The sequence below is a fragment of the Zootoca vivipara genome, chromosome 13 (genome assembly GCF_965207765.1).
Source record: "Zootoca vivipara chromosome 13, rZooViv2.hap1.1, whole genome shotgun sequence".
Taxonomy (NCBI): Eukaryota; Metazoa; Chordata; class Lepidosauria; order Squamata; family Lacertidae; genus Zootoca; species Zootoca vivipara.
This window is the reverse complement of record NC_142596.1, coordinates 53,405,723-53,425,046: the sequence shown is the minus strand read 5'-3', so window position 1 is coordinate 53,425,046 and position 19,324 is coordinate 53,405,723. Positions and strand designations below refer to the sequence as shown.

Below are 19,324 nucleotides of genomic sequence, written 5' to 3'. Positions count from 1 at the left end.
GGCATCAAGTTAGTAACTGCCCCAAAAGGAACCGAGTACAAACCATCACATCCTCCAAAACAACTCCTAAAAGCCACAGACATGAAGGAGTTAAAGCATCTCTCCCCTCTCCTACAAAGCTCCAAATGTATGTTCAGAAGTATGAATTCAGAACCCTGGGACAAAAGCAACTGGGCTGGGTGAGATTAAGAGCAGAGGACAATGATAAAGCAGCCTTCCCTCCACAAAATGCAACACTCCAGGACTACTTTTCAGTAAAAAATGAAAAATTCATTTGCTTCTCAGAGACAACCAGAACATACACCACACACAAACACACCTCTTCTTGATAGCTGCTCCTATAGTTCATCTCCAATTCCTGATCCAGGAAGTTCAGACTCAGTCTGTTAATGGGCGGCTTAAAAAAATAGTCTTTCATCAAGCTAGAGGAAGAATGGAAAAGAGTTTACTTCTGCATAATTATCATTTGAAGAAACAATTCCTAATGTCCCATTTCCAGGTTACTTCTTGGTTGAGCAACAGCTCTTAGTCTCTCACTATTCAGTATCTGTGTTCACACAAGGAAGGAAGGCAGTGCTCAGAATATTTCCATCAGCTAGACAGAGCCCATTCTAAATTTGTCCCCATCCTCCCCCCTACTGGATTGTATAACGGCAACAATGAGACGGAGGAGGAGGAAGCCGACAGCGTGCGTGTGCTACCTGCTGGACTGTGAAAGTAAGAAAGCAGGCAGGCAGGGACGGGTTGAGGGAGATTCTTGCATTGCAGGCGGTTGGACTACCACCCTCCAGCCTCCAGGGGAGCTACAATTACAGTGAGGCATAACAGCAGAATGATCCACCTACGTCTTGCAAGTAACTCGACTTCTGAGACACCCCCCCCCCCTATATGGCAAATGTCATCCCATATATTATCCCCAAGGACTGCACACATCACTTGCACAATTTACAAAGTCTCACCACGGATGGCACAAATGTCCTGCAAGATATGGGGTGGCATGTTATTTCCTTCATGCATAGACTTATTGTGTTTTAATTTGTTGGAAGCTGCCCAGAGGGCCTGGGGCAACCCAGTCAGGTGGGCGGCAGAATAGTAATTTCCATTTACACTAAGATGGGGAGCAAGCCTGTGTAGCACAATGTAGACCCAATTTGCACAAACTGTTGGAGTATGCAGAAATGGCAAAATTTACTGGAAGATTAAGATGTTGCATATCATCTTTGCAACACCCATATAAGGTAGCTCAGTATTATTATCCACACATGCAGATGGAGGACAAAGGCTGAGAGAGGAGTAACCTAGCAAGTTACTACAAGTGCCCACTAGGATGCCCTCGTCAAAGCAGAGGAGAAACACCAAAACCCCTGGAGAGATCAGCTGCTTTGCTGGGGCTGGAATGCTCATGGCCAACTGCCCACCTAACAAGGCGCTGCTTAGGCAAAGCTCACAGTCGCCTCCTGAAAATATTTATTTAAAAACTGTGACTAGTTATTTAAGAACATGTGGAGAACCCTGATGGATCAGACCAAACAGCTATTTAATTCAACATCCCATTTCCCCCTCTCCCCAATGTTGTTTCACGGCAGCTGGTATTCAAAGCCTATTTTCCCAAAGGTAGCACATAGCCTTATTTTCCTGCCTCATCCCATTTTAAAGCCAGCTAAGTGGGTGACTGCCACAATATCAAGTGGTAGTGAAATCCAGTTTAACTGTGTGCTGTGTAAAATAAAAAAATTCCTTCAGTAGCACCTTAAAGACCAACTAAGTTTATATTTTGGTATGAGCTTTCGTGTGCATGCACACGAAAGCTCATACCAAAATATAAACTTAGTTGGTCTTTAAGGTGCTACTGAAGGAATTTTTTTATTTTGCTTCGACTCAGACCAACACGGCTACCTACCTGTAACTGTGTGCTGTGTGATGACTCTACTGGGTTTTCGTACGTCTACCTAGCTTCTCTACACAATGCATAAACTTATGTAGCTCTGTAATGGTAAACTAAAAAGCTCCTTATGTTGCAAACCTTCCCTTGATCACTCCGATTGCCCTTTTCTGACCCTTTCCCAGCTCTTTCCCAGCTCTACAGCCATTGTTTCTGAGGTGAGGTGGCAAGAATGACAAACAGCACTCCGAGTGTGGTTGCACTGCAGATTTGTATGAAAGCAGTAACATATCAGCAGTTTAATTTTCAGTCCCTTTCCTAACGATCCCCAACATGGATTTTGCCTTTTTCACAGCTACCATGTACTGCACGGGGTCCATGTTTCCACTGAGCTATCCACCATGAGATCAAGACACCTTTCCTATTCAGTTGCTGCTAGTTCAGACCCCACCAGTGTGTATGTGAAGCTGGGATTCCTTCTCACCTGTCTTCTTTTATCACGTCAACAAAATGAGCGTCCGTTTTCTCCCTGATGTTTTTGAAGCGCAGTGGCAGAAGTGGTGACTGATCCAAGCTCACGCCAACCCATCTTCCTTTCTCCTGCAACATTTCATAAAGGGACGTTTGGCTGTTGCTCAGTTTCTCCTCTTGTGGAGGACTTAGAAGACCATTCTGGGACTTTGGACTGCATCCTCCAGGGCCCTGATTCAGATCAAAGGAGGGGCAAAAGCACAAAGAGACAGAGTGATCGTGCTATTCTATTGCTCATCCTCAAGAAATTTTGACAGAAAAACTGCCTCAGCTCTAACTGGAAGTGAGAAAGTCTGCAAGCTTTCTTTTTTCAACGATTTTCAGGTTTGCAAACAGAACCAAACAATTAAGACAGAAGAAAATTTCAGGATATTTTTACAATGCAAATTATTTTTACGTACATTATTTGTTGTTTTGCAAGTCAAAACACCTCTTGTCTGAAACAGAAGGGATGGTATTCAACTCAATTTTACACAGCGTAGTGCTACTGAAATTAATGGACCTAACTTTGCCACGTTCATTAATTTCTATGTATCTCTATGTAAAACTTATGTAATACTATCAAAGATTTTCACAGCACTGTGCAACCTACACTTTTTGCCACAAACTAGCTAGTGATGTTCACGGGGATCTGAGTACAGGATGTACAGTACTGTATTGGTCTCTTATTCAATTAAGGCACACTGGCTCCGCCAAACATTATTTTACAATTTATTATTTACTTTTAAAATTCCTATGGCACCTTTTATCCGATACCTGGGCAGCACTGTTTTTTGTTGTTTTTTAAATTCACTCTTCTACAAATATGGATTGGAGGAAGCTAGATAAGGCTAGTCATGGAACTTTGCTGCTGGCTCTAATGTGTTACACCACTAATAGTTAATAGTTCAAAGTGGTCAGTTTGAAGCACCCAAGTGCAACTTCTGGAAGTATACAGATCAGTTCTGAGAATGGAATTCTGGATGTCAGTGGTTAAGTCAGTTTTCTCTCGAGACTACCCTAAGTGAGTTTCCAAATCTTGGACTTACCACATGAATGAGACAGGGGAGCTAGAGAAGAATGCAAGCTGATAAATTAGTGTTACCTTTGTGCTGTTTTTATGTTCATCCTGGCCCCCATTTTGGATAGCTCCTTCCTCTATACTTGCAGCAGAAGCAGATGCCAACGTAGTATTACATGAAGGGCATGTCTGGAGGCCAAAAGAGAAAAACACTGCAAGATTAATTTGTCTCTTTTAAATAGCACTGACATTGCAAATCTTAGCATGTCCAATAGGTATAAATTTCAGGATTCTTGGCAAAAGGTTTCTCAAATGCAGCCCATGGGATGTTGCCAGCAGGCTGCACATCACACTTAGTTGTCCTTTTTCCTTCCTTGAGTATTTGGGAATAGAATTAAAATCACTTGAGCATAAATGAAAGTCGTATCACATATAAGAAAAGTGATCACCACTTAATGGAAGCCTAACTATAATTAAACAAAAAGACAGTTAATGCACTTGTACTTAGATAATCTGTTTGGAATAATGGAAATGCCATCTGGGGGAAAAAATTCTAGTTCTCATGGCCAGAGAGACAGAATGTTAAAGCTGAGAACACAGTCCATAAAAGATAGAGAAGTATCTCTAATTCATCATTTATCTTATTTTTATATCCCGCCTTCCAGCTCACAAGAAGGGACCAGGAGGAAGATCTCAGTTGACACACAGTATCAAGAGCCCCTTTCTCACAAGGTGTACTTGTTCAGAAAAGCACCACACACACACAATAATAATAATAATTTATTATTTATACCCCGCCCATCTGGCCGGGTCCCCCCCCCCCGCCACTGGGTGGCTTCCAACACACATCAAAATACATTAAAATGTCACAGACTAAAAACTTCCCTAAACAGGGCTGCCTTTAGGTATTTTCTAAATGTCAGGTAGTTATTTATTTCTCTGACCTCTGATGGGAGGGCGTTCCACAGGGCGGGTGCCACTACCGAGAAGGCCCTCGGCGCTGGATCTCAGTGTCCGGGCTGAATGATGGGGGTGGAAACACTCCTTCAGGTATACAGGACCGAGGCTGTTTAGGGCTTTAAAGGTCAGCACCAACACTTTGAATTATGCTCGGAAACGTACTGGGAGCCAATGTAGATCTCTCAAGACCAGTGTTATGTGGTCCCGGCAACCGCTCCCAGTCACCAGTCTGGCTGCCGCATTCTGAATTAATTGCAGTTTCTGGGTCACTTTCAAAGGTAGCCCCACGTAGAGCGCATTGCAGTAGTCCAAGCGGGAGATAACCAGAGCATGCACTACTCTGGTGAGACTGTGGGCAGGTAGGGTCTCAGCCTGCATACCAGATGGAGCTGGTAGACAGCCGCCCTGGACACAGAATTAACCTGTGCCTCCATGGACACCTGTGAGTCCAAAATGACTCCCAGGCCTGGTCCCTCAGGGGGACAGTTATCCCATTCAGGACCAGGGAGTCCCCCACACCCGCCCGCTCCCTGTCCCCCCAAAACAGTACGTCAGTCTTGTCAGGATTCAACCTCAGCACTCACACAGAACATTCACCGCCCTCATTGGTTCTGATTTAAAAGAGAGGTAGAGCTGGGTGTCATCCGCATACTGATGAACACCCAGCCCAAACCTCCTGATGATCTCTCCCAGCAGCTTCATTTGGATATTAAAAAGCATGGGGGAGAGGACGGAACCCTGAGGCACCCCACAAGCGAGAGCCCAGGGGTCTGAACACTCATCCCCCAACATCACTTTCTGGACACGACCCCGGAGAAAAGAGCGGAACCACTGTATAACAGTGCCCCTAGCTCCCAGCCCCTCTAGACGGTCCTGAAGGATGTTATGGTCAATGGTATCAAAGGCCGCTGAGAGATCCAGCACAACTAGGAAACAGCTCTCACCTTTGTCCCTTAAAGTGGCAGCTTCTTTAAAAAAAAAATTGCTGGACCCGAACATTATGGCCAATTATTGCCCAGTCTCCAATATTTCATTTCTGGGTAAGGCAACTGAGTTTATCACAGAGTTTAAGAAATGCATTTGACATATCTAATGCTGGCCTGCACACTGATGTACACTGATGTACATAATAATTCATTTATTTAACCTTGACTTTGGCCCCTTTTATGTTAAATGTTAATTTCTCTGCCAGGGCAAAGTTCCACAGTTTGTGGAACTATACTTCAAATGCTAGTTCATCTGTCATTTTCCTGCACTTTTAATCTGTGCAGCTATTAACATAACTGAAAGTAAAAATCTGTGCATCACAACTTCATCCCCCCCCCAATATTTAAATGTATCAGCTGTCAGGAGTGCTACATTTTGCTTTGCGCCAACACCAACTTCTTTGAAAACCACAGTCCAATAAGAGACAACCTTCAGACACTCCCAACAGACAGGTGTGCATGAGCCTCTTAGTTCTCAACCCCTGGTACTTCCTACAGTGGTGATGTATTTCAATGAGGACACCGACTATTGCAGAAGTTGACTTCAGAGGCTCTATCCCTGTATAGTTTGCCCTATGCCATTCTTCCTGTTAGTCCTTCAATGAGCTGAATGAATTTGTCATATAATAATAATAATAATAATAATAATAATAATAATAATAATAATAAATTTTATTTATACCCCTCCCTCCCCGGCCGGGACCGGGCTCAGGGGAACACCAAATATATAATACATTAAAAACACAAAATCAAATGATTAATTTAAAATACAATTCGAATCACATTTAAAATCAAAATAAAATTAAGTGGGAACCCACGAATCATAACCGTTGGGGTAAGGAATTAAAAGTTCACCAGGCCCAGCCACTTGTGGGCCGATAGAAAGAGCCAAGGAGTCCACTTACAATAAAGTACACATTTTGGAGACAAAGCCTTGTGTTCATTGCTCATTCTCCAAAATCAGATGCTTCAAATGAGTGAGGTCCCTGAGTGAGGTCCCTTATACCAGTTTCTCTCGTAACTTGGTTTGCTATAAAATAATGCAGTTGGTGCAAATGGACCCAATTAACATGGAGTGGCAATCCTCTCTACTGATACGGGTTTTCTATTTGTGTAGACAAGTCCTTATTCATAGGACCATGCTTTAAACTGTGCTAGCTTGTCTTGTCTTGAGGGCAGAAAGTGAGGAGGAATTAAAGAACCTTTTAATGAGGGTGAAAGAGGAGAGCGCAAAATATGGTCTGAAGCTCAACATAAAAAAAACCAAGATCATGGCCACTGGTCCCATCACCTCCTGGCAAATAGAAGGGGAAGAAATGGAGGCAGTGAGAGATTTTACTTTCTTGGGCTCCTTGATCACTGCAGATGGTGACAGCAGTCACAAAATTAAAAGACGCCTGCTTCTTGGGAGAAAAGCAATGACAAACCTAGACAGCATCTTAAAAAGCAGAGACATCACCTTGCCGACAAAGGTCTGTATAGTTAAAGCTATGGTTTTCCCAGTAGTGATGCATGGAAGTGAGAGCTGGACCATAAAGAAGGCTGATTGCCGAAGAATTGATGCTTTTGAATTATGGTGCTGGAGGAGACTCTTGAGAGTCCCATGGAGTGCAAGAAGATCAAACCTCTCCATTCTAAAGGAAATCAGCCCTGACTGCTCACTGGAAGGACAGATCCTGAAGCTGAGGCTCCAATACTTTGGCCACATCATGAGAAGAAAAGACTCCCTGGAAAAGACCCTGATGCTGGGAAAGATTGAGGGCACTAGGAGAAGGGGATGACAGAGGACGAGATGGTTGGACAGTGTTCTCGAAGCTACGAACATGAGTCTGACCAAAGTGCGGGAGGCAGTGGAAGACAGGAGTGCCTGGCGTGCTCTGGTCCATGGGGTCACAAAGAGTCGGACACGACTAAACAACTAAACAACAAACAAGCTGTCTTGTCTATAAAAGGGTGGTGGAGTACCAATGGAAGCAATGGGGAAACAGAAATCTCGAACTTCTGTTTCTTCCAGACCATCAATGTTCCCTTTGTGGAAGGCAATCAATCCACTCCAAAATATCTGACACCGGTATGTGACTGTCCCAAAATCAAGGTACTGTATTAGATTTCTCTTTTTCAGTCCCTTCCACTGCTATCCACAGCCTGTCCTGTGGCTTATGTATACACAGGCTGCAACATTCAAAAACTAATAATGCAACAAGCATGGCTCCCCCACCCCACCTGTTTTGCACACTCGTGGGGTTTTCCTTTACCAAGTCAGGGCTTGGCACTTAAAGTGATGTATTTTGTAGCAACCCTTTGCCCCACAGAAATAAGTTGTGTTTGAATTTCAATACATAAGATTTGGAAGTAAAAGCTTATTTCTGAGAGATCAACCATTAAAAACACTTTCCCTGTGTTGATAATTTGACTTCCATTGATTGAAACCTTTTTTAGCACAATCCAACCGCTGGAAATAAGTTTAATGGTAATAACATATATATTGAGATTCCTGCATTGCATGGGGTTGGAATAGATGACCTTTCGGGATCCCTTCCAACACTACAATTCTATGAATGTTTTAATAATAATAATAATAATAATAATAATAATAATAATAATAATTTATTATTTATACCCCGCCCATCTGGCCGGGTTCCCCCAGCCACTCCTGAGGATTATGACCCACAGGAAGCAAATCCATTAGTGTGACATAGATATAGCGTGAAGCTCTATATGGTGTACAGCTGTCTCTGACACTCTAGGGCTAAACTGAAACACCTTATTCAAGATTCATTATAAATTTGAAGGACAGCCACGCTGCCATAATCGTTAACATTTCATCTGCAATTGCAGATAAAAATAATCATATTCTTTTTTACTGAAAACACACAATCACATAAAGAACCATAGCCTAAAGGGATGAGTAAAATATTTAACAGACTTGCTATGAATTAAAAACTACAAATGCATCAGTTGATATTGACGACATGTCCATCCTATCTACATCCTACCAACTCAAGGCAGATAACAACCTTACATCTCATTTATTCATCCCTCCCACCACCCTGTGAAGGCTCATATAGGCAAAGATGAACCAAGTATCTATAGAGCAAAGAATATGGAATTTGTACCTAAGCCTCTCAGGGCTACTGGCTGCACTCGAAATGGCTCTGGAACACCCTTAACCAGCAAGGTGCACCCCAGATGTTTTTAATACAGCTCCCATCAGTTCCTGCCAACACACCATTGTTTTTAGTTAACAAATAAAAAAACTTATATCCCACCCTTTCTCTCCAAAGGGTGCCAGGGTAGGGAACCCAATCTCCAGTATACAGTATTTTTTATATTAAAAATGTTAATATATATTGCAAATTATTAATAATATATAGTTTACTCCTTACACAGTGCTTCAGTTCAGTTTACATGTGCTTTGGCTTAATGAAACAGACATCTCCTCCTCCTTCCTATTCCCTCCCTACAAGCTCCTTGAGGCAGAGTCCTCCCTTCTTTGTTCGTTACTCCTTTTTAAAGCTTTTGATACAATTATTGACAATTTTATGAGAAAGTTTAAGTGGTATGATTAATGTAGGTATTAGAATCAATGGAATCTTGTTTCCTCTACCATCACAGCATTTAAGCTAAAGAATGCTTTTATGTTAAAACAAAACCAAAAGGTTTCTGCTCTGTCACCTGCTTTACTTTGTAAGCAACACACACACACAAATTTCAATCAGTTATTTTTCACATGTAGATAACAGAAAAGCAACCCTGAAAAGTGACTGGTTTGCTGGAACAAATATTGCACTAGGAACAAATGCTTGGAAGAGCACACCAATTTGTGCACAGATAAGAAGTGTCTCTTCCCACATACATTTGGGGATCTTAAGAACCCGAGAACAAGAGTTCCCTGCCAACCCCTTGTTCCATTTGCCACCTGCTCCGAGGAACTCAAAGCAGCATTTCTTCACTAACACTGCTGCTGTGAGGTAGGTTGCACTGAGATATGGAGACTTGTCCACCTGGGGAGCTTCATGGCAGAATGGGAATTTGAACTGGGTCTCTCACAGCCAACCTTCCGCTTTAGCTATTATCACACAGTATGGTTCCCCTCTCATTTTAGGGCTTCATAAGCAATAAAATGAAGAAGGAAATCTTTCTATTTCTCCTTCTTCAAGGATTCAGTGATGCATGTTCCAAGTTCTACTCCAACCACCCAAGTGGCTATTTAATGTCCCCAATGAAAGCTTCTCAAACAAGTTTCTGATTAATAACCCTTAGAAGTTTGAAGAATACATTTGACAAACCTTGTTTTTTTCCAACTGTCTGAAACCTTTTGCTAAGTTGCCAACATTCTCTGCTGATGAGGTTCCCTGTAACTTGCTTCTGTCTCCTGCTTCTAGACCTGGAAGCAGCATCTGTGAGCAGCTGCAGTGGGGCTCCTTCACTTTCAAACCAGAAATCAGGTATGTTTTCAAACCTACAGGAAAATTACAGTTAGGAAAGCTGAAACCATTCTTCCACTACTATCCCCCCACTTGTTTGTAGAACCCCTCTCTCCAATGTGCACTCCACTATGACTAGGCAAACCACAGCAGCCAGCTACTGCTGCCAGCGAGCCAGCTATTCCCATGGCTCACTGCTGCTCTTGGGAACAGTCAGGCCCATCCTCTGGCAACAAAAAGACATTTCATAAACTGCTCTTAACAGACTTTTGTTTCCCTTTTCCTGCCTTCCTAATGCCTCACAATAAAAAGAAAGGCAAGAATAGGCTTATACAATACAGGGCTGCAGTATTTTACAATTTTTGAATACTGTAGGCATTTCTGTCCCACGCAGTAGCACTTGATTTCATTGGCAAGTGTGAATGTTTGCTTTTAAAAAAAACCCACACACACACAAACACACACACACTTTACATGTTATGAAGAGTGGGAATCCTGCACCAAGGACTACTGCACTGCAGCATCTGAATAATAGTAAGACTTTTCTCGAGTAGCTGAATGCTAGCAAGACTCTCCCCCCCCCCACCCACCCACCAGTTTAGCAAGGAGGTACAGCCTAATGGCCTGTAGATTATCTTCCTACAGCAAACATGGTGTCAAAAACATTCAGCAGTAAGCAGAATGGTTTGTGTACACATAGAAGTCCTTCAGGACACAAAGCTGACCCACCACTCAAGGTAAGATTTCTTCAACATTTCCAAGGCTGCAACCCTATGCACATCTTAAACAGAAGTCCTGTTGAATTCATTTTCCAGAAGGGAACCTACAATAGTTAACTGCAGAAGCAAAGACTCCTGCATCTAGTATATCTAGAATACTAACAGTATTCAAAGCTCATTCCTGCATATTTTAATCCCTCTAACTGAGCTGAATCTAAACAAAAGCCATGAGAGTGACATAACCACATTAATTACCTGCATATGTTTATTATATTTTCAATATAACACTATACAAAGCTTAACCCAGTTTAGAACTATCCATAAAATCAAGTTTTTAACTGAATTTATCCAGTCTATGCAAGTTAAACAGCCATTCAGTGTTAAGTGTGTTGCTGCAGAAAACAAAGGCTTCTCTTTACACAGCACAGTGCTCCTCTGCAGGCTAGACATAAGAAAATCTTCTAATTATGTCGTCTTATCTTTGTTAAATGCTTAAGTGTACAGTACTGCTAGAACAGCAAGTAGGCGCTTTGTGGTAGTCATTCCCATCAAAGGCTTTCTACCACATATGGAAGAGCCAGAAACCCCTTTTCTTAAAAAAACAAAACAAAATAAAATCAGATTTCACTATTAAATTGTTAATATTGTATTTGCAACTACTGACCTAGGAGTATTCTGTACTGAAAACACAGACTATAAATGCTATAAAGAAATAGATACGTATATAATAAACCAATATAAATTAGTTGTCCTAGGGTGCAGCATATCTTGTACACTTCAGGGAGCCACAGAGTAAACAGCACAGGCTTTCTTCAAAAATCAGGTTGGCCTAACAGCAGCTGACTTGGCTGAGGTCAAATGACAGTTTGAAATTCAAAACAATTTATACAGATAAGAATTACAGGTACCCTCCATCTGCTGTCAAGGAAGGCAGGCTGAGTCCATTACTATATTTCGACTTTCTGCCTTTTAAATTTCACCATGCTAAGAAAACTCAAGAGGAGGAAAGATGGAGACATTTTTCAAGCTTGTCTTGAGGAAGTTTTAGCTTTGCATATTTTATGTCATTTTATGCTCCATGCCCCATCTGTTCCAGTGCACTCTGCTCTTGCCTACGGTTTCTAAAACTGACTACTGTCATACCTTGGATTACAGCTACTTCAGGTTGCGCTCTGCACCGAACCTGGAAGTACCCGAACAGGTTACTTCTGGCTTTCGGCATGCATGCATGCGCAGAACCACTAAATTATGCTTTGCGCATGTGCAGAAGCGCTGAAGTGCAACCCGCGCGTGCGCAGACGTGGGTTGCAAACGCTGTGGGTTGCGAACGTGTCTCCCGCATGGATCACGTTCGCAACCCGAGTGTCCACTGTATTAATTAAAACAGTATCAAATACTTCATTTTGGATCACATTCAGCTCTCTTTCATCTGTTCTCCAGACTCATAAATACAGTACAAAGTACCTGAAACAAAACACTTATTTGACTGTTTTCAGATATATTCTGAGTTCTGACTTCTATTTGAAATTCATTAAAATATATGCCTTTTCCCTAAAGTACTTGTCAAACTGCCACAAGTTCTCTAAAGAACAGATTTGTAACAGGGTGCCTCAAATCTATTTGTAGCTTCAACAAAATAGGTTAGTACTTTATAACTCAAGTTCTAACCATTACAACTCACCAAACAGTGGTATTTTTCTGGAGAAACAAAAAAGCAAATCTGCCTTCATACGAGGTGCCTGCAGTCTGCTCCTCAGCACGAAGACAAAGTTTTTCCCCCTGAACGTCATATTTTTTTTCTAGAAGCCTATGAATCACTTCAAACCCAACCACCCAAAGTACAGACTATATGAAAGTATATTAACTATAAAATATCTGGCAGACGATTAAAATTCAACATTTATTAAAACTGCCCTTTAAAATAATCAGTTCTAAAATCAGAAAGCATTGCACCCGCCAAGCATATGACCTCAAATATCTTATCTTTCATCCCTCGAAGAATCATCAAGGAGAACCTCAAAACTAATTCTCTGAATCTCAGATGTTGTACTTGATGTGTCCAGACATGTCAGCACAACAAACATAAGAAGCTATGGGAGGAAAGTACTGAAGTATACCAGTTCATTTTAGACACACACACACACACGTATATATATATACCTTTAAGCTGGTCTACAACCACACTCTGACCAACACGCTCAGTCACCTTTCCATCCTCCATTTCATAGCGGTCATCTAAGTATTTTGCAGTCGCTTCTGAAATATGGACCTTTCCTGCCACGCCCAGTTGCTCCATAAGGTTGGCCAAGTTGACATCATTGGACCACACATCGAACTTGAACCTTCTCATCCCCAGAATGCCACACAGGACCGTCCCAGTGTGAACACCAACCCTCATGTTCACCATCTCTTTCTTCTCCTGACAAAACTGCTCAATGGCTTTAATCATGCCCAGCCCCATCTCGATGCAGCAATAAGCATGGTCCTCTCGGGGCTCAGGGCACCCTGCCACACAGTAGTAACAGTCCCCCAAAGTGCTTATCTTCTCACATTTTGTGTCCTCGCACAGGCGGTCAAAGCGACCAAAGAGATCGTTCAAGAGTCCCACCAGGGCATGCGCAGATTTGTTGGCACTCATTTTTGTGAAGCCCACAATATCTGCAAACAAAATACTGACTTGTTCTATCTGCTGCATTTTAAAAGGACGGAATATGATGGGGTTCTTCTGTATAGAAGGCTTTTTCTTTTTGTTTTTGGGGCTGGAGGTGGAGTGGCGCTTCACGGAGTTCTCGCTTTCGTCGTCCCCCTGCTTCATCAGGTCGTCGGCAATAATCCTGGGCATGACCGAATGGATCATCCTCTCCTTGAGGGCCTTTTCCACCTCCAGGTCTTTGCCGTGCATGATGGATTGCCCCACTTTCAGGAAGGTGCTTCTGGACCGGACTTCGGACATGATGAAGAGGTGGATGCCGGTGGCGTGGATGCACACGTGCAGCAGGGCCTTGCTGAGCAGGTCCCAGGCCAGGAGGCGCTCCCCGAAGGGCGAGAAGCAGCTCTCCTCGCGGAAGTAGTAGCCGAAGGTCTCGAAGAGGACCGAGTAGGAGAGGCCCAGCAAGAAGCTCAGGTAGAGGGGCAGGTGCATGACGGTGTAGAGCAGCAGCAGCACCTCGATGCACATGGAGAAGCTGCCCACCTGCGACAGGCAGGGCCCCGACGGCGGCGAGGGCCCGACGGGACCCCCCCAGTCGTCCCGGCCCTCCGCCGCCGCCGGGGGTCCCAGCGCCTGCAGCTGCGGCGCCAGCGTGATGGCGAAGACGAGCAGCACGAGGGCCAGCGAGGTGCGCGCCGGGTGGCGCCCGTAGGCGCGCGTGAAGGTGAAGGCGAAGAAGGCGAGGCAGGCGGCCAGGAAGGCCAGCGCGGGCGCCACGAAGGGGGCCTGCTGCCGCCGCCCTCCGCCGGGGGGGCCCAGCCGCAGCGCGAAGTAGCCGCCCCACAGCAGCCCCGCCGCGCCCAGGTACGAGAGCGCGTAGCGGAAGCGGCGCCGCGTCTGCGGGAAGCAGCGCTCCCGGCAGGCCTCCTCCAGGTTGCTCGAGTCGAACGTGGGGTTCCACCACTGCGCCGAGGCGCGCTCGAACAGCTGCGGGAGCCGCGTCGAGCGGCGCCGGGAGCCCAGGCCCAGGCCCAGGCCCAAGCCCAGGCCGAACCCGCCGCCGCCGCCGCCGCCCTTGTCCCTCTTCTTCTTGCCCCGGCCGCCTCTTCCTCCGGCCGCCGCCGCCTGGGCCCTCCTGACCGCTGCCGCCGCCACTGCGTCTCCCGAGCTGCTGCCGCTGGAGGAAGAGATGCTGGCCTTGGCCGGCTGGGCCCCCGGGGGGCTCCGGGCGCAGATCCTCACCGTGACGCTGCCGCTGCCGCTCGAGTCGCAGCTCACCTCGGTGCTCCGCCGGCGCCGCTGAGGCTGAGGCTGCTGCTGCTGCTGGAGGAGCTGCTGGTGCGCCGACGAGCCCGACGGCGGCGACGACGAGGAGGCCATGGCCGCGGCCCTTCTCCCTAGGCAGCGGCTCTCAGCGCGGGCCGGACCTGCTCTCGCCGCTCGGGCCGCCTTCGCCTCCGCCTCCGCCGCCCTCGCCTCCTCCGCTGCCGGGGTTCTGAGTGCCGCCCAAGACCGCGCTGCTCAGGCTCCCGCCAGGCCGCTCCGGGCCCCGCCGCATGGCGCTGCGCCAGGGCCGCTCCTCCCTCACGGCGGGCCGCTCGGCCGCATCGCCCGCCTCCCTGGAAGCGCCTCACAGGCCGCGGCGCCGGGTCGGCCGCCCTCGGGAAGAAGAACCACAAGCAGCAGCAGCAGCAGGGCGAGGGCGGAGGCGGCTGTCACTGAGGCGCGCGGCTGGGCTCAGGCGCGCTCGGGAGGGGGGCGGGGACTCGCGCGCGCGCACACGGAAGAGACCCCAGCGGGGCGCGCGCGCAGCGGCGGCGGCCACGAGGATTCCGCGACCAGGAGAAGTCGCGCTGCCCACTGCGCAAGCGCCCGCTTGTCTTGTGCAGCCAAGTTTCCCGCCTTTCGTCTCCTCCCTCGCCTCAGCGCCCCTCCCCCCCCGCGATTTCTCGTGAGGAAAAACTAGATGGCGGGAGAAAGGCAAGGGGGGCCATCCTCACGAAGACCCCGTCTCTCCCCGAGTTATCATGAGCTATTTTCTTTTTTTAAAAAAGCATTTGTTAGCTTGTCATTTCCAACAAAACTTCTCCGAGCAATTTCTCCATACCGTAGCTCAGTTGAGCAACGATGAGTCAGTGAGTGACCGGTATTTACACCCAGGGCGACTTTAGCAAAGGGTTCCCACACGGATTGGCACCCTTAATGCTCCCAGTTTATCTTTTTGCGAAATGTAATGTAATGCCTCACTCTTTGACTCCCAAGAGCACCGTCCTAAGACGTTGGAAAGGAAATCCTTTCCTTCCTAAGCTGCAGCACTGAAGAGCGTGAGGGCCGATCGCATCCGCAGCGGGAGAAACTCGAGCAAAGCTGGCGAGTCGGACCAAAAGCAAAATGGCCGCTGGGCAGAGACGACTTAAGTGCCCCAGGTGATAAAGGCACCCAGCGGCTTCTTTCCATCTTGCTTCAGAGTTTCTGAATGGTTAGATAGCCGAATCAACATTTTCCAGTAAAAGGTTTTTAAAGCCAATTCATTGTTTCTTTTTCAACAAACAGCTGATAAGTTCCAACCCAAATTTCGGTGACAGGCACCATTTTGAGAAATTGCTGAGGGAAGACTGAGAAGTTACATGTGAGGGAAGAACTGGCGAAAGACTCTTGGCGACTCTTGGGGAATGCCGCTCTCCGTTTGAGGGAGCTGGTCGCCCCAGAGTAGCTCCCAGCTTCTCTTCTCCATATTCCCACTGCATTTATTGTCTCCAGAATTGCAGCCCTTGAACTCTGCAGCACCAGGCAAGTTACCAAGGTCAGCAGCCCTGCAGCGAAGTCAAGCAAAGTGGCGGCTGACCTTTCACGAGGCAGGGAAAGGTGCAAATGGTTAGTTATTCCACTGAACGGACCCCCGAGGTTCATCTAGTCCAACCTCCTGCCATGCAGGGATGGCAGCAAAACCATCCCTGCCAGGTGGGCACCCAACCTTTGCTGAAAACCCTCCAATAAAGGAGACTCCATCACCTTGAGCTTAAGAATGCATGGTTACTGTGGTTTTATTTCCAAGGAGATGCACTCGCGGGGTTTTCTGCCACCATAATGGGCAGCCTCGGTCGGGAAAGGAGCTCTTTTGCTGTTGCGCCTCAGGCAGCGAAGGTCTCGGGCTCATCCTGCAGGACCACCTGGCTCTGGTTCGCCCTGCAGAACTTGGGTTCTTCGATGCTGAGAAGATGGGAGGATGAGCCCCAAAGCCACCGCCGCAGCTCCAAATGACACTGCGCATAAGCAAAGAGATCGGCTTTGCGCCGCCGTTTGCCCAAGGGTGCTCCTGGGCCACAGGTCTGCGGTCCTCCTCCATGGCACCGACCGCTTTGGATGAGTTTCGCTTCCCCTGGGGATGGCCTTTGGCAGCCAGGAGCCGCCTGAGGAGCCACAGGCGTGTGCCGCCTGCTCTCAGCCCAGATCCCCCCACCGGGCTGCCCAAAGTACCTTGCTGCTCTTAATAGCTTTTCCCTGGACCTGCTTCTCTCTCTCATTACAGCTAATTAATTGCTGCCGTCGAAAGGGTAAATTATTCAGCAGGGAAGAAGCCAGCTGGTTCCATTGTGGCACCGTTTATGATGCGCGGCCTGAGTCAGAGAGCAATTAAAGGCTTGGCGCGCAGCAGCCGCAGCTGCAGGGGGGGGGGTTGCGCCTGATCTCACTGCCGCCCTCTCTCCCCTTCTGCGCCCTCATTAGCTGCAGCTGACACAGTTGCCTTTGCATGTTTCTGCCCTGCGTTCTGTTATCTCTTCCTGCCTCCCGCTTGCCATCTTGGGCTCCCACACAGAGTCCTCTGATGCTGTCACAGAGTGTTCTTCTAGTTTCTCCTCCTTTCCCTCACATCCTCACATCCCGATCCTATGTAGAGTGGAAAACCAACAGGCAACACGCCTCTCCTTGCCGAGGCCTACATCCTATGCAGCGGGGTTTATTCATTAGGACTTTCTCTGAAGCAAACATGCATAAGGTGATGGAGAAAGTGTTGCATTATGGGCCCGGCAATTAAAAAACATATCTGGTGCAGCCGGCAAGCTATTTATTATATTTATTTATAAACTGTTTCCCTACCAGGCTTCAGTACATCCTCTCACTGGTGCTACTCTGCAGTCTTACCTCAGCACTGAAACTACATTTTTATATCAGAAAGAGGGGGGAGAAAACAAACCTTGAGAATTTATAAAATGTCATAAATTTGGGGGCTTCTCTGACAAACTCTACTGATAATTTCATCTTTTTTACAAGGTGACTCTTCAGGTTGCATTCGTATGTGGGGAGAATAATTACCTTTGAAATTAGAACACATATTGACACCGCTGCCCTCAATATGCTTCCATGTCACTACAGTGGTACCTCGGTTTATGAACACAATTGGTTCTGGAAGTCTGTTCATAAACTGAAGCGTTCATGTTGTTGTTTAGTCGTTTAGTCGTGTCCGACTCTTCGTGACCCCATGGACCATAGCACGCCAGGCACTCCTGTCTTGCACTGCCTCCCGCAGTTTGGTCACACTCATGTTCGTAGCTTCGAGAACACTGTCCAACCATCTTGTCCTCTGTCGTCCCCTTCTCCTAGTGCCCTCAATCTTTCCCAACATCAGGGTCTTTTCCAAGGATTCTTCTCTTCTCATGAGGTGGCCAAAGTATTGGAGCCTCAGCTTCACGATCTGTCCTTCCAGGGAGCACTCAGGGCTGATTTCCTTAAGAATGGATAGGTTTGATCTTCTTGCAGTCCATGGGACTCTCAAGAGTCTCCTCCAGCACCATAATTCAAAAGCATCAATTCTTCGGCGATCAGCCTTCTTGATGGTCCAGCTCTCACTTCCATACATCACTACTGGGAAAACCATAGCTTTAACTATACGGACCTTTGTCGGCAAGGTGATGTCTCTGCTTTTTAAGATGCTGTCTAGGTTTGTCATTGCTTTTCTCCCAAGAAGCAGGCGTCTTTTAATTTCGTGACTGCTGTCACCATCTGCAGTGATCAAGGAGCTCAAGAAAGTAAAATCTCTCACTGCCTCCATTTCTTCCCCTTCTATTTGCCAGGAGGTGATGGGACCAGTGGCCATGATCTTGGTTTTTTTGATGTTGAGCTTCAGACCATATTTTGCGCTCTCCTCTTTCACCCTCATTAAAAGGTTCTTTAATTCCTCCTCGCTTTCTGCCATCAAGGTTGTGTCATCTGCATATCTGAGGTTGTTGATATTTCTTCCGGCAATCTTAATTCCGGCTTGGGATTCATCTAGTCCAGCCTTTCGCATGATGAATTCTGCATATAAGTTAAATAAGCAGGGAGACAATATACAACCTTGTCGTACTCCTTTCCCAATTTTGAACCAATCAGTTGTTCCATATCCAGTTCTAACTGTAGCTTCTTGTCCCACATAGAGATTTCTCAGGAGACAGATGAGGTGATCAGGCACTCCCATTTCTTTAAGAACTTGCCATAGTTTGCTGTGGTCGACACAGTCAAAGGCTTTTGCATAGTCAATGAAGCAGAAGTAGACGTTTTTCTGGAACTCTCTAGCTTTCTCCATAATCCAGCGCATGTTTGCTATTTGGTCTCTGGTTCCTCTGCCCTTTCGAAATCCAGCTTGCACTTCTGGGAGTTCTCGATCCACATACTGCCTAAGTCTGCCTTGTAGAATTTTAAGCATAACCTTGCTAGCGTGTGAAATGAGCGCAATTGTGCGGTAGTTGGAGCATTCTTTGGCACTGCCCTTCTTTGGGATTGGGATGTAGACTGATCTTCTCCAATCCTCTGGCCATTGCTGAGTTTTCCAAACTTGCTGGCATATTGGGTGTAGCACCTTAACAGCATCATCTTTTAAAATTTTAAATAGTTCAGCTGGAATATCATCACTTCCACTGGCCTTGTTATTAGCAGTGCTTTCTAAGGCCCATTTGACTTCACTCTCCAAGATGTCTGGCTCAAGGTCAGCAACCACACTACCTGGGGTGTACGAGACCTCCATATCTTTCTGGTATAATTCCTCTGTGTATTCTTGCCACCTCTTCTTGATGTCTTCTGCTTCTGTTAGGTCCTTACCACTTTTGTCCTTGATTATGGTAATCTTTGTACGAAATGTTCCTTTCATATCTCCAATTTTCTTGAACAGATCTCTGGTTTTCCCCATTCTATT

General features: G+C 46.3%; 1 protein-coding gene across 1 annotated transcript in view; it reads right to left on the bottom strand.

Annotated features, from left to right (window-relative positions):
- The window catches only part of ADCY9 (adenylate cyclase 9), a 31,556-nt gene extending 15,386 nt beyond the window's left edge, over positions 1–16,170 (bottom strand). The window contains exons 1-5 of the mRNA XM_035131579.3: positions 12,666–16,170; positions 9,649–9,821; positions 3,498–3,602; positions 2,367–2,584; positions 320–422 (exon numbers count right to left, since the gene is read on the bottom strand). Coding sequence (XP_034987470.3) covers positions 320–422; positions 2,367–2,584; positions 3,498–3,602; positions 9,649–9,821; positions 12,666–14,535 — 2,469 coding nt within the window. The 5' untranslated portion in view covers positions 14,536–16,170. The remainder of the gene's footprint in view (positions 1–319; positions 423–2,366; positions 2,585–3,497; positions 3,603–9,648; positions 9,822–12,665) is intronic.
- Positions 16,171–19,324: the final 3,154 nt, after the last annotated feature.